This window comes from Callithrix jacchus, chromosome 18 (genome assembly GCF_049354715.1).
Source record: "Callithrix jacchus isolate 240 chromosome 18, calJac240_pri, whole genome shotgun sequence".
Lineage (NCBI taxonomy): Eukaryota > Metazoa > Chordata > Mammalia > Primates > Cebidae > Callithrix > Callithrix jacchus.
Window position 1 is genome coordinate 32,690,636 of NC_133519.1, and position 16,148 is coordinate 32,706,783.

The 16,148-nt window shown below is 36.0% G+C and overlaps 1 protein-coding gene across 11 annotated transcripts in view; it reads right to left on the reverse strand.

Moving 5' to 3' along the window:
* The window catches only part of FIRRM (FIGNL1 interacting regulator of recombination and mitosis), a 69,290-nt gene that overhangs the window by 50,408 nt on the left and 2,734 nt on the right, over window positions 1–16,148 (reverse strand). For 4 of the 11 annotated variants that reach the window (XR_013529550.1, XR_013529551.1, XM_035279909.3 and 1 more), the window contains exons 2-8: window positions 14,309–14,348; window positions 12,385–12,473; window positions 10,649–10,753; window positions 10,052–10,192; window positions 9,118–9,283; window positions 7,624–7,708; window positions 5,862–6,000 (exon numbers count right to left, since the gene is read on the reverse strand). Coding sequence is in view for 9 of the 11 variants with exons in the window: in XM_035279909.3 (XP_035135800.2) it covers window positions 5,862–6,000; window positions 7,624–7,708; window positions 9,118–9,283; window positions 10,052–10,192; window positions 10,649–10,753; window positions 12,385–12,473; window positions 14,309–14,348 (765 nt within the window). In the remaining 2 variants the exon portion in view is untranslated. Of the gene's footprint in view, window positions 1–5,861; window positions 6,001–7,623; window positions 7,709–9,117; window positions 9,284–10,051; window positions 10,193–10,648; window positions 10,754–12,384; window positions 12,474–14,308; window positions 14,349–16,148 lie in introns of those variants that run through there. The other 7 variants (XM_078356298.1, XM_035279915.3, XM_035279914.3 and 4 more) reach the window with 4 other exon arrangements.

The following is a 16,148-nucleotide window of genomic DNA, read 5'->3' on the forward strand; positions in this document are numbered from 1 at the left end:
ATCAAATTCACACATAACAATATTAACCCTAAATGTAAATGGACTAAATGCCCCAATCAAAAGACAGACTGGCAAATTGAATAAAAAGCCAAAACCCATCTGTGTGCTGTATCCAGGAAATCCATCTCACATGCAAGGATACAGCAAGACTCAAAATAAAGGGATGGAGGAAGATTTACCAAGCAAATGGAGAGCAAAAAAAGCAGGAGTTGTAATTCTCATCTCTGATAAGACGATCAAAAGAGACAAAGGAGGACATTACATAATGGTAAAAGGATCAATGCAACAAGAAGAGCTAAAAATCCTAAATATATATGCACCCAATACCGGAGCACCCAGATACACATGGCAAGTTCTTAATGACTTACAAAGAGACTTAGACTCCCACACAATGATAGTGGGAGACTTTAACACCCTATTGTCAATATTAGACAGATCAACCAGACAGAAAATTAACAGGGATATCCAGGACTTGAACTTACACCTGGAACAAGCAAACCTAATAGACATTTACAGAACTCTCCACCCCAAATCCACAGAATATACATTCTTCTCAGCACCACATCAAACCTACTCTAAAATTGACCACATAATTGGAAGTAAAGCACTCCTGAGCAAATGTAAAAGAACGGAAATCATAACAAACAGTCTCTCAGACCATAGTGCAATCAAGTTAGAACTCAGAATTCAGAAACTAACTCAGAACCACACAGCCTCATGGAAACTGAACTGGCTCTTGAATGTTGACTGGATAAACAATGAAATGAAGGCAGAAATAAAGATATTCTTTGAAACCAATGAGAATGAAGACACAACATACCAGAATCTCTGGGACACATTTAAAGCAGTCTCTAGAGGAAAATATATGGCATTAAGTGTCCCCATGAGAAGCAAGGAGAGATCCAAAATTGACACCCTATCGTCAAAATTGAGAGCTAGAGGAGCAAGATCAAAAACTCAAAACCTAGCAGAAGGCAAGAAATAACTACGATCAGAGCAGAACTGAAGGAGATAGAGACACAAAAAACCCTTCAAAAACTCAATAAATCCAGGAGCTGGTTGTTTGAAAAGATCAACAAAATAGACCACTAGCCAGATTAATAAAAAAAGAAAAGAGAGAATAACCAAATAGATGCAATAAAAAACGATAGAGGTGGTATCACCACAGATTCCACAGAAATTCAAACCATCATTAGAGATTATTACAAACAACTCTATGCACATAAACTACTAAACCTGGAAGAAATGGATAAATTCCTGGATACTTGTCTCCTCCCAAGTCTAAACCAGGAAGAAGTCAAAACCCTGACTAGACCAAATAACAAGATCTGAAGTTGAGGCAGCAATTAAGAGCCTACCACACAAAAAAAGCCCAGGTCCAGATGCGTTCACAGCCGAATTCTACCAGACACACAAAGAGGAGCTGGTACCATTCCTACTAAAACTATTCCAAATAATCCAAAAAGAGGGAATCCTTCCCAAATCATTTTATGAGACCAACATCATCCTGATACCAAAACCCGGCAGAGACTCAACAAGAAAAGAAAACTTCAGGCCAATATCCATGATGAACATAGACGCAAAAATCTTCAATAAAATACTGGCAAGCCGATTGCAACAGCACATCAAAAAGCTTATCCACCATGATCAAGTAGGCTTCATCCCGGGGATGCAAGGCTGGTTCAACATATGCAAGTCTATAAACGTAATTCACCACATCAACAGAACCAAAGACAAAAACCATATGATTATCTCATTTAATGCAGAAAAGGCCTTTGACAAAATTCAACAGCCCTTTATGCTACAAACCCTCAATAAACTAGGTATTGACAGAACACATCTCAAAATAATAAAAGCTATTTACGACAAACCAACAGCCAATATCATATTGAATGGGCAAAAACTGGAAGCATTCCCTTTGAAATCTGGCACTAGACAAGGATGCCCTCTCTCACCACACCTATTCAATATAGTATTGGAAGTTCTAGCCAGAGCAATTAGGCAGGAAAGAGAAATAAAGGGCATTCAATTAGGAAAAGAAGTCAAATTGTCTCTATTTGCAGACGACATCATTATACATTTAAAAGACCCCATCGTCTCAGCCCAAAACCTCCTTAAGCTGATAAGCAACTTGACCAAAGTCTCAGGATACAAAATCGATATGTAGAAATCATGAACATTCCTATACACCGACAACAGAAAAACAGAGAGCCAAATCATGAATGAACTCCCATTTACAATGGCTACAAAGAGAATAAAATACCTAGGAATACAACTAACAAAGCATGTAAAAGACTGCTTCAAGTAGAATTACAAACCACTGCTCAAGGAAATCAGAGAGGACACAAACAGATGGAAAAACATTCCCTGCTCATGGTTAGGAAAAATCAATATTGTGAAAATAGCCATACTGTCCAATATAATTTATAGATTCAATGCTATCCCCATCAAGCTACCATTCACCTTCTTCACAGAACTGGAAAAAAACACTTTAAAGTTCATATGGAACCAAAAGAGACCCAACATAGCCAAGACAATCCTAAGCAAAAAGAACAAAGCTGGAGGCATCAAGCTACCTGACTTCAAACTATACTACAAGGCTACAGGAATCAAAACAGAGATATAGACCAATGGAACAGAACAGATGCCTCAGAAGCACCACCACACATCTTCAACCATCTGATCTTTGACAAACCTGACAAAAACAAGCAATGGGGAAAGGATTCCCTGTTTAATAAATGGTGTTAGGAAAACTGGCTAGCCATATGCAGGAAGCTGAAACTGGACCCCCTCCTTACACCTTATACAAAAATTAACTCCAGATGGATTAAAGACTTAAACATAAGACCTAACACCATAAAAACCCTGAAAGAAAACCTAGGCAATACCATTCAGGACATAGGCACAGGCAAGGAATTCATGACTAAAACACCAAAAGCAACGACAACAAAAGCCAAAATAGACAAATGGGTTCTAATTAAACTTAAGGGCTTCTGCACAGCAAAAGAAACAATCATTAGGGTGAACCGTCAACCCACAGAATGGGAAAAAATATTTGCAATCTACCCATCTGACAAAGGGCTAATATCCAGATTCTACAAAGAACTAAAGCAGATTTACAAGAAAAAAGCAAACAAACCCATTCAAAAGTGGGCAAAGGATATAAATAGACACTTTTCAAAGGAAGACATATATGATGCCAACAAACATGAAACAATGCTCATCATCACTGGTCATTAGAGAAATGCAAATCGAAACCACATTGAGATACCATCTCACACCAGTTAGAATGGCGATCATTAAAAACTCTGGAGACGACAGATGCTTTTGCCTCTAGAAATGTAAGAGAATAAAATTCTATTGTTTTAAGCCACCTAGTTTGTGGTAACTTGTTATGGCAACCACAGGAAACTAATACAAGGAATGATATATCACATGCTTCTGTAAATAGTATGGTATTAATTAAACCTATTGGTTTTATTTTGAGATAGACAAACATAACATCTAAGTGAGATGTTATGGCTTGAAGACTGGTGTCCCCTACAATTCATATGTTGAAACTTAATACCCGATGTGATACTATTAAGAGATGGGACCTTTTGGGAGGTGATTAAGTCATGAAGGCTCTGCCCTCATGAAAGAGGTAAGTGCTCTTATAAAAGAGATTGAAGGGAGCTGTCTTGCCCCTTAATCTAAGTGAGGATGCAGCAGCAAAGGGCTATCTTTGAAGCAGAGAACACACCCTCACCAGACACCATTATCTGCTGGTGCCTTGATCTTGGGCTTCACAGCTTCCAGAACTGTGAGAAATAAATTTCTAGTATTTATAATCCCTTACTCAGTTTAAGGGATTTTGTTATAGCAGCCTAAACGGACTAAGCCACAAGGTGAAAACTGCTTGGAAAACTTCAAAACTTTGATTAGAAAATAAATATTAATAGTGGACAGCAGAGGGCATTGCTGATCAGAATTTCAAGTTGAGACTGGAGACTTACACAATCCACCTCAAAGCTCCATTTCAGGCAATGGACAGTAAGCAGAACTGGTCACATTTATCAGACCCAAATTTGAACAAATGAGCAAAAATATGAGAATTTTCTTGGACAGGTAAGGGAATGTAAATTTTCTGATTTCCATCTATAAGCAGTTTATACAAACTGAACTAATATACTTTATGTACAAACAAACAGCCACCCTGGCTAGGCAGCCCCCATACTCTCCCTTGCCACTATAAGACTATACTGTTGCTTAGGCTTTCCTCATCTTACTCCTGTCCAAGTGTCTCTGTTTAATTTTCCTCTCCAAGTACTAGCTGGAAAGTCTGTTGTTCAAGAGAAACAAGAAGCAAACTGAAAATGGAGGAAAAAAGAGGAAAAGGGAGGAGGTTGGGGTTGAGAATATCAATCTACAAGATAAAGGTGAAGAAGGGAACGACCTTCCTGCCATTGACATAGGATATATAACTAAACTCCTCTTTTTAGCAAGGCGAGAGGAATCAGAAATGATGCATGAAAGAAGTGAGGAGAAGGAAGGGAAAAAGGAAGAAGGGATATAAGGGGAGGATAGGTGAGATAACGAAGAGAAGCAAGAAAAAAGCCTCTTCCTAAAGCTACTCCTCACTTCCTTCTTACTACCTTCAGAACTTCTTTTTAAAGTTCTACCCTCCCCTAGGGTCTGTCCTTCCAGATAATCCCGCTCTAGGAGTTGCTACCAGTTTTAGGAATTGGATGAACCCTACACTTTCACACCCATAGCTGAGTAGCAAGAAAGAGCACAGGTACAAGGGAATTCCCTGTATCAGCTTGCAGATGTACAACAGGAGGGGCTATGTTATCATAATTAAAGAATATTCACTTCATGGTCCCATTAAAATTATTACATATAGGCTGGGCACAGTGGCTCACACCTGTAATCCCAGCACTTCGGGAGGCCAAGGTGGGTATATCACCTGAGGTCAGGAATTCAAGACCAGCCTGGCCAACATGGCAAAACCACATCTCTACTAAAAATACAAAAACCACCCAGGCGTGGTGGCAGGGCGCCTGTAATCTCAGCTACTTGGGAGGCTGAGGCAGGAGAATGCCTTGAACCCAGGAGGCAGAGGTTGCAGTGAACTGAGATTGTGCCACTGCACTCCAGCCTGGGTGACAGAAAGAGACTCCATCTCAAAAAAAAAAAAATTATGTATAACTGATATAACTGTTAGGTCCAGAGTACTATTATTCTTATAATTTAGGACTATGATAAGTTAAATAAAATTAGCAGGCTAGTCTAAAAGCAAAAGGTACTACGTATAACAGTGTTACAGGAAAATTGGTTATAATTCCCAATAATCTAAATTTTTAGAATGTAATCTGTTCCATAAGTGGGATACCAATTCAACACTATAACTTTTCAAAATAAAAACAAACATAAGAATATATCAAATTTAAAAGACCGATACATATACATACATGCACGAACACAGTTGTATTCCTAGAGGTTGCAATGCATTGGTGAAGAAAAAAATGAAGATTGATTGGAGCTACATCAGACCTTATATAAATACGGACAAAAGAATTTTTGTTCTCATGAAGGAAAGAAAGAAAGGATTCTGAGGAGAATGCTGTGACCAATCAGTTACAATGTAAAGAGGAGGGCCAGGTAGACTCTAGAGGCAATGAGAGCAGTTAGGAATCTAATGCAATGCTCTGGGTGAAAAGTAATTATCAGCTGTAAATAATCCCACAGATCAAAAAAACACCCAAATTAAATAAATTAAAATCCTCTTAAATAGACTGACCCAGACGTTCAAATGAGATTTATTAACTGCTAAAGAAAATAAGAGTTGCTGTTTAAAGTGCTGTTAGACCAAATTTTACCTGTGCATCTGACTGTGACATCTGCTCAGCTAACTGTAAACAAGAATGGAAGGAGAAAAGAATGTCTTCACACAAGCTAGTAATTATATCTTTGTGTTTCAACTGGCTCTTTATAATGGACTGGTGCTTAAGACTCTGCCTAAATGAATAAAAAGAAAAGAATAAAATCACCACAAATAACACATCAAGTAACTTAGGACCATTAACAATATCTACCTTATAGAACATTTTTTTAAAAATCACGAAGCATCATATTTGACATAATATAACTAAGATGTATCTAGTTTACCTCTGAAGCAGTTATGTTTGTTTAAGTAAGTTACTAATTTTTTTCTGTGTGTAAAACATTAATTGAATTTTTACTATGTACCAGGCACTCTACCAGATCCTGGGGATAGAGGGGTCAAACAAATAGACACAATCTCTGACTTACCTGCATGAAATTTGTGGTCTAGCCTAAGCGAGAACATTAAATAATTGTAAGAATAATTAATTAGGGCCGTGATAAATGCTCAAATGACAAAGTCTAAAGTGCTACAATAGAGAGATCTAACCTAACTTATTCTCAGGGTAAGGATATCAAAGAAATGTTATCATGAAGATATAGGAGAGAGAAGCATCCTAGGCAGATGGAAAATCTGTGAGAAGGCTCTGGGACAGGAGAGTTTGGTATATATTTAAGGAATTAAGAGCAGGTAGAAAGCAGCATGTGACAGGCTGGTGAAGGAGGCAGTGTCCACAGAGGATTAGGTTGCTTTACTTAGTAAAATGGGATAGACTTTATGCAATAGAGTGACATGTTCTTACTCACTTTTTAAAAGATTATTCTGCTGGGTAGAAAATGAATTGGAAGGGGGTAAGACTGGAAGATATTCAGTGATGGTGGCTAATTCCTTGAGCGTTAACTATGTGTCAGGTACAGTTCTAAGCATTTCACAGTGATGAACTCAATTCGCACTATAACCATGCCAAGAAGGTGCTATTATTTCCATTTTCAGATGAGCAAACTAACATTCAGAGAAATTAACCAAATAGCACAAGGGCTTGGAACAAGTAAGAGATTTCAGAATGGATTTAAGCACATGTGACATGGCTTCCAGGCAACACTCTTAACCACCAAACTATTACTTTTTTGATGACTTCATGTCTTGGTAGTACTACAGAAGCACCCAAGACCTTAAAATACACTGACCTTAAATGTTTTATGTATGTGTATAAAGTAGATATTCTTAACTATTTTTACATCTCAACCGCATCTCCTCTCACCCCTAAGAATCTGATAAATGCTGTCGTTATGGGCACTCTCCCTGGTGAACCTTTATAATGCTTCAGTTTCAGAAAGTTAAAATTATTATATAAATGGAATTAGCATGAACAACTTAAAAGTACTTAATGAAAAGATTATATTTAGTTCTAATTATAGTTACCAATTTATCTAACCCTAGAAATAGGCTACTTGCCACCTGGTTAAACAACAGAAGCACCAAGAAAGTGGTTAATTTCTAATCTGGCCCATGGCCCATTATTTCTGAAGTACTAGCTAACTAGGAAGAACAACTTTTTATAATTTTAGAGACCATAGGGTAAAGAAGTCCAATTTGACTTGAGAGCTACATGTCGAGCATCTAGATTATCAGAAAGCAGTGTCAGTGAACAATTAAATTCACACAAAATGTTTCAAATGCAATCTAAAGAACCATGAATAATTAAGATTAGGGAATATAAAAAACATTTTGTAAAAAGTAAAAAATAGCAAACTTACTTAATTATAAACTTCCAAGTATTGGCATGAAATGCATGGTCCATACTGGAAATAACAGAGCAGATATCCAATAATGAATGAATAACTGCAAAGAAAGATAATAGAACTTTTAAGATATCCAAATGTCATGGGGTGAGTTTCTCCAATAATTAAAAGCAATTAATGAACAATTTCAACATTTTATTGAATTAAACTAGGTAACATCGTTTGGAAATAGTTGTGTCAAAAGAATTATTTAAACTATTTAAGTGTCACCCTTGTAAAGTTTTTATAAATTTTGAAGTTTATACCTACCTGATGGCCTAAATAAAACTACAAATGTTAAGAGGAATAAAAGTTGTATCCTATTATCACTGAAATATTCTATAGATATAATTCTAATCCAAAATAATAAAACGAATTGCTAAGGAAAGAAAACCTAAAATTAATTTACATGGTATTCATGCAAGGCTTTTACTAAGCCTGTGATGGATTACTTATAAAAATGGCCACAATAACTGCCCTTTGTGAATCCGCACTTTTCCACAATGACTCTGGGCTAAACCCTATGACGTGCTTTGGCCCGGGGGACAATAATAAGATTAAGGCAAGCAGAAACTTGAAAAGTCCTAGCATACAGGGACCTGCTCACTCTTGCTGCTCTCAGAAACCCTGAAACCACTAGCATCAGGTATCTGAGCTGGGTGGGCCTACTGGATAATGCATATGGCTTTCTCAAGTACTTCTGCCTCTGCCAAGAGTCATATGTGAATGAAGTCACTGAAGTCACATAGTGAGTTAGTGCCCCAAGTGGATCAGAGAAAGTTGTCTCAGGGGATTCCATCCTGAACTGCAGACTAACAGAATCGTGAATAAATAGAATAGTGAATAAAGATTCTGAGATGGTGTGTTTGCAGGGCAATGGGTACCCGATACACTGCACAAAACCAACTTACTCTCTTAATACCAAAGTGCTGAATGCAAACTTTGCCCTTACGCATTAGAGTATTCTTTTTCAAACTCTCAGTCATAATCCATTAATGAGTGATGAAATCAATGAATTGTGTTACAATCCACAATTCTTTAAATTAGTATAGAGGGCAGCACAGGTAAAATGAGTATATTTTATTATAATAAATATGTCTATGAAAATAGACATATTTACACACACATTAGCATGTATATGTATTCTGCGAAAAAATAAAAACTACATCTCAATATGGGTTATGGTTAAGAAATATGAAAGCTATTGTCTCAGAATATGGACAACCTCAGAGATTATAAAGTTATATAAGTTAATCATTGTGAAGAAATGACAGTAACTGAATATGCAAATCTAGGTTAAGGTACCTAAAATAAATTTTACAAATTCCAAATTTAAAGATTAAAAATTTGGTAAGATTTAAATCATTTAATGCATGATTAGTAGGAAAATAACATGAATCATTAGAGACAATTTTAACCGATACATGATTTATAGTCACCATATATAAGCAGAAAGTTTTCTTCACTCACCTATTACCATATTCAAAATATCATCATTCTCATCTACTAAAGGGTCCATGCAAACCGTGTCCAGCAATTCCATTAGCTGCTTTTGAAGAGAATAGGCCTCCTTGAAAAGAGCCTGGAGGTGGTCTGAAACTAGGTGTAAACGCCCAGAATACACAGATTCACTATTCTGATTACAGATACATAAAAATGAAAGAAAAAATAAATCAAAAAAATGTCAAGAGCCAGATTTACTTTCATACTATTAGAGATCACAAATTTACCAAATCACATATTCATTCATTAAATAAATGTTTAGTGAACACCCATTAAATATAGTGTGCTTCAAGAGATGCAAGCATGTGTAAAATATGATTTCTCATTTTCATGACCTTGCAAATACAGAACTAAAAGAAAGGTAACATTAGGCCAGGTGCATGACATTTTAAGCATCTTATCAACAAAGAGAGGTATTAACTAACTAGTGATTTTCATTCACCAACAAATAGCAGTATTAAAACTGCCTGTGCCGCACAAATTCTAGGCAAGCTTTTGTGTCTCAAGGATACCTTTGGCATGTAGAGATGGACTAAATAAGGATTAACTTCCCTTTATAAAAGGAAGTTCAGACATCTAATCATAACGGTAATTGAATACTGATCAATGAACATGGCAGAACTATTTCAGGATCCCTGTATCTCAACACAAATTCTTAAAACTTCTTTCTTTATACAGGGGAAATAAGATAAAACTAAAAACCCTCGAAAAGCCACTTCTAATGACTTCTTTATAACCACCTTTTTTGAAACAATTATTTACTTACATGCTCTTTGTTTTATGGAAAAATTTACTTCAATAATATAGACTAAAATGTAAAATCTTAGACAAACATTATGTTACTCAACTCCTACGCATGTCAATCATAAACCATTCAAAGTATAATCAGAGCTTTACTCACCTTACAATGTACAAATGTGCTTTTAATTATATGAAGGACTGAGGAGGGGAGACTCTGAATATTTTCCAAAATGATGGATTCCTGTGTAGCACAGACATGCTGAACACATCCTGTAAGAGCTCCTAAGAGCTGCACCATCGTCTTGGAATAAAGAGGGAAATTTCATTCAGAATATATTTTTTGTGAGTTGAAAAGGTATCAGTCAGTATGCTGGGTGCTACGGATATAGCAGTGAACAAAACATGTCTGTTCCTCTTTTCACAGAACTTTAGTCTATCAGAACTACAAATACTGGAACAACTGTCTAGCCATTTAGAATCCTAACCCAAACTTCAAACACACATGGCAGGTATTCTACACATATCCCTTGGAAATGCAGATAAGGTAAGCTAGCTTGATGACTTGTCTTCTTATAAGAGTTTATTATTCAGAATTCATGTTTCTATATTCACCTCTTTAATTCTATAAATTTAATTCCAACATTAGGCCATTACATAAGAATATATGGCTAATCAATATCAGTATAAAAATTTTGACATTCTTATTTTTATATGAATGTCCACCTCTCTCTCCACCTTTCTAATACATTTGACTTACTTGTAAAATATTCTTTAGAGTGGTCTGGATTTCCAAATTTTGGCTTGACAGTTCTCTGGCTTGACTGGTTAATTCATACATCATGTCATCAAATAACTTCACAGTCTGTAAAAACAAATCAAGTTATAAACAGGAATAAGAGAAATCACTAGAAAAGACAAAACTTTAAAGAGAAAACACAACACAATGATTTGATTGTGCATTAGTAATATCCATGGACTATCATCTGCTTAACAATTGTACCTAAGTACAAAATTTGGACAAAAAGTATTTTTACAATACACTCCCCCCAAAAGCCTCAAACAGAAATTTTTCATTTCTGTGGTTTGAATATTATTTAATAGCATCAACTTTTTAAAAAAAAAAATCACTCAAAGTTCATATTTTAGAGATGCAAAAAAATTAAATTACTTTTGCACAATAAATTTTTCTTGAAGAATCCACATTCATACGGTCATATACAAGAGTATTTTCTGGAAGTAAGGAATTTGCACTGAATCCCCTATTCACTACTCATTTATTTTCTAACCAGTTTCCTTTTTTGACCCAATTCAAAATAACCTTCCTGAATTAAGGGTATAGTATATAACCTTACAACCAACCTTTTTGTCTGTGAAATGTTAGCCACCATATAATGTTAATACTTGGATCTTTCTAACAATTTAAATGACCTAAATATTACAAAAATTGCAACACAGTCAACAATACAATGTAGTTGAAGAAGATACTGTTTTCCACAGGCTTGTTAACACTCAACATCCATTTTCATCTATGTAACAGTTGGATCTTTTTCTAGTGGTCAAGAACAAATTCTAAGAAATATTTCGGATAAAAGAATCATCAAGTGACTATGAGTACAAGAAATCTGAAAGATTATGTTTAAAAGCTAAAGTTATAAACCCGTTCCAACAACAGATTATTACAAATAATCAATTTCATTTTGGCACCAAAGTATCTTTAGTTCCATTTAAAACAAAAAAGTGCCGGGCGCGGTGGCTCACGCCTATAATCCCAGCACTTTGGGAGGCCGAGGTGGGTGGATCACGAGGTCAAGAGATTGAGACAGTCCTGGTCAACAGGGTGAAACCCCGTCTCTACTAAAAATTCAAAAATTAGCTGGGCATGGTGGTGCGCGCCTGTAGTCCCAGCTACTCAGGAGGCTGGGGCAGAAGAATTGCTTGGACCCAGAAGGCGGAGGTTGCGGTGAGCCGAGATCGTGCCATTGCACTCCAGTCTGGGTAACAACAGTGAAACTCCGTCTCAAAAAAAAAAAAGTATGATTGTGCTTTTTAGAGAAAACGTACACCATACATATTTAAAAAGTAACAAATTGTCTGAGAATTGAATATTTTCTCTTTGTTATTTGATTTTGCCAATATTCCAGCTTTTCTAAATTGAGGGTTCTATAACTCTGTCACCCAAACTGGAGTACAGTGTTTTTAAAACATTTAAAACATTTAAAATTGTTTTAAAACACTAAAACATTTTAAGCATTTAAAATTGACTACAAATAATTTAAATTCAATTCATAAAATACCCATAAAATCTGAAAATACAAGTTTTTAATTGCCTAATGATCACACTAACACCATTATAGTCTCACATGAGATCTATTTACTGCTTTTTATTTTGAATATGTTTGATATATTAGAAAAACAGAGCCATAATTAATATTAATTATCTAAGACTGAGGCTAGATTCCTCATATCATGTATTTTCAGGTAATAGTATTATACCTTTGGTAACACTTGTGAAAAGAAAGTCTGTTCCAATGTCAGGTGGTTCATATGAGGTAAAAACATTTCTACAATAATTTTCAAAATTTCTGTAAAGCAAACAACATATTTTATAAAAATATTGTCATGTCAGTCAACAAAGACCACTGCCCTTTATTTAATGCAAGAATACCACCAATCTAAAGTTTGTTACACTTTCTAAATACCATATTCTATGTAGAGAAACTATTATCTAATAGCCAAAAAAAGAGAGAGAAAGGAAACAACCTATATATTTAACAATTAATTGTGGGCCAGTTAAATAGTGTGTGTACATCTACTGAATAGGATCTGCCATCATTAAAATGACATTTTAAAACATGAAAAATGTTGAAAATATAGTTAAACAAAGTTTCCAATATATAACACCAATATAGATAAACATGTACAAACAATGATGGATAAGCTGGCAGGAATATAGGGAATGAGACTGTTGTCCTCAAAATCTTAACCATTTCAGATCAGCAGATGTTTTGTTATCTTTGCTGTTTTTCTACGTTTCATAGTTCTCTACATGTTTCATATTCATGTCCACAATGAACATGAATAACTTTTATACTCATGATAAAAAGAAACTTACTTAAAAAAAATTATGCCACACATGGTGGCTCACGCCTGTAATCCCAACACTTTGGGTGGCTGAGGCAGGAGGACTGCTTGAGCCCCAGAGTTAAAGACCAACCTAGAAAACATGGCAAGTGCCTGCAGTCTCAGCTACTTGAAAGGCTGAGGTGAGAGGATTGCCTGAGTTTGAGAGATGGAGGCTGCAATGAGCTGTGTTCACACCACTACACTCTAGCTTTGGCAACAAAGCAAGACCCTGTCCCTCCAAACAAACCAAAAATTAGGCTGAGCATGCTAGCTGAGACTTGTTATCCCAGCACTTTAGAATATGGAGGCAGAATAGCCTGAACCCAGAAGTTCTGCTGCCTAAGCTATGATCGCACCACCGCTCTCCAGCCTGTGCAACAGAGCGAGAACTTGTCTCAAAAACAAACTTTGGGGCCAAGTACAGTGGCTCACACCTGTAATCCCAGCAATCAGGGAGGCTGAGGCAGGAGAATCACTTGAGCTCAGGAGTTTGAGAACAGCCTGGCCAACATGGTAAAACTCCATCTCTACTAAAAATACAAAAATTAGCCAGGTGTGGTGAAGCATGCCTGTAAACCCAGCTACTCGGGAGATTAAGGCAGGAGAATCACCCAGCCTGGAAGGTGGAGGTTGCAGTGAACCAAGATCACACCGATGCATTCCAACCTGGGTAACACAATGAGACTCCATTAAAAGAAAAAAGAAAACAAAAATTAGGCCCCATTACACAGTATAGATTCAAATTATAAACAAATATTTCACAACCAAGTCAAATGTAAATAGAAAAATCTAACTCAAAATATGAATGCACTGAGCAGTCTAGTCTTAACTCTCTTCCGACTAAAAGAATAAATCTCGTCAAGTAAGACTGATGAAGACATGAAAATGAGAAAGTCAACTTCCTCCAAATAAATTTGTTATCATCTAGATAAACAGCTTTTGGCAACTTAGAAAGTATTTTCAAAATGATACTAAACACATTAGAGACTGATGGTTTTTCAACAGACTGCAAATCATGTTTCATATAGGTCTAATCCTAACAAGTAACATTTAATATTTGCAATGTGTTTATACATACATCATCAACAAACCATTTTTGGTATTTATCCAAACTGTAATTTAAAACTTTTAAGTGTTGAAATTCAAAGGAATTTGTTCAAGTAACTGTAGGTTTAAAAGCTGTAACACAGAAAACAGTTAAATTTCAAGGGAATACAAACTGTTCCATTGAGGTATGTGCGGACTCAGACCTTAACACCAAAGTAAATCATACGGTTAAAACAATTTTACTTACGAATATGCTCAATCCAACTGTCAGAATGTTGAGACAAAGAGTAAGATAATTAAGGAAGATCCACTATCATAGTAATAGGATATTCATTACTCAGAATGAACTAAAAACAAAAACAAACAAACAAACAACCCTTCTGAAGTTTAAGCAATGACCCGTAAGAGACTGGAACTGGACTCAAGTTACTGGCTTAATTTTGCTTTTAAAAACTTAAGATTTATTAGGTAAACAGTATTGTGGAAATAAAGAAATATTTTGAAAACTGCCCAGGGACAAACTTATCTTTTCAAACTATGCAGTCATGAAATATTTTTGACAGATGAGAAACAGTGCTACAATAATCCACAGGCTAATGATTTATTTTAGAGAGAGGGTCTCACTCTGTCACCCAGGATGGAACGCAGTGGCAAGATCATACCTCACTGCAGTGTCAAGCTCCTGGGCTAAAGTGATCCTCCCATCTCAGCCTCTAAAAGAGCTGGGATTACAGGCGCATACCACTGTGCCCAGTTTGGACTTCCAATTTCTAGTGCAAGAAAGAAATTTCTCTTTCATCAACATTTCTATAGTACTTAATTTATACATGTTTTAAGTCACTCATCACCTTCTATCTTATTTTCTTATTACTTGCATACCTATCTCACCAACCTTAACAGATTGAAATTCTTCTGCACATAGCAGATTACAAATACATGACAATATTCCCCATATACACCATCAAGAATAATTGTTAGAAATTATTGTTAGAAATGTTTTACTGTAAAAACACTAAGAATCATCAAAGAATGTCAGTAAGAAAAATTAATAACCTGGCCGGGTGCAGTGGCTCACACCTGCAGTCCCAGTACTTTGGGAGGCTGAAGGGGGTGGATTACAAGGTCAGGAGTTCGAGACCAGCCTGGCCAACATGGTGAAAACCCATCTATTTTTTATCTTTGTAAAGATATGAAAAATTAGCTACGCATGGTGGCACGTGCCTATAATCCCAGCTACTCGGGAAGCTGAGGCAGGAGAATCCCTTGAACCCAGGAGGCAGAGGTTGCAGTGAGCCAAGATCAGGCCATTGCACTCAAGCCAAAGCAACAGGGCAAGACTCCATCTAAAAAAAAAACCAGAAAAAAGAAAGATAAAAATGAATAACCCATAATCCTACCACACTAATACAGTAATTCATTCCCCTTCTGAAATCTTATTTTCCACATTTTTTTAATAGCAGCAATCAAAATGAGGTCATTAACTCAAACTTGAGTTCAGCACGGTAGAATTGGTCTCATGAAAAAATTTCAGTAAAGCTCAAAAAATTGCTAGCTGTTCCAAAATTAGTCAGTTATAATTATGTGGATAAGGCCTAAAAAATAATATGTAAAATGCAAAACATGAAAATGATTTTTTGGGTAATGGAATTGTAGATATACTGCAAATTTTTCATTTGTTGAAATAGTGAAGTTAAAATACTACAAGCTGAAAAAAAAAGTATTGTCTAATTAGACTCCCAGGTATTTTTAAAAACATGAAATATTTGTAGCCCTTTAATGCTCACTACGTGTCCGGCAGTATTCTAGGTCATGCAGATAATGCTGTGAAGAATATCAACTTCCTGCCTTTATGAATTTTGCAACACAATGTGGAAAATATAAAAGCAAAGAAGAGCATTTCTTTCAACGATAATGCACTTTTTAGAAAACTGAACAGGTCAATGTGATACAAGTTTAAGACTGGGTTTGAGGGAACTACCTAAGATTGAAGGCTCTGAAAAAGTCCCTCTAAGGAGGTGACATTTGGGCCAAGACATAAACATAAACAATGAGATATACAAAGGCTTGGAGAACGAACCAGGCTAAGC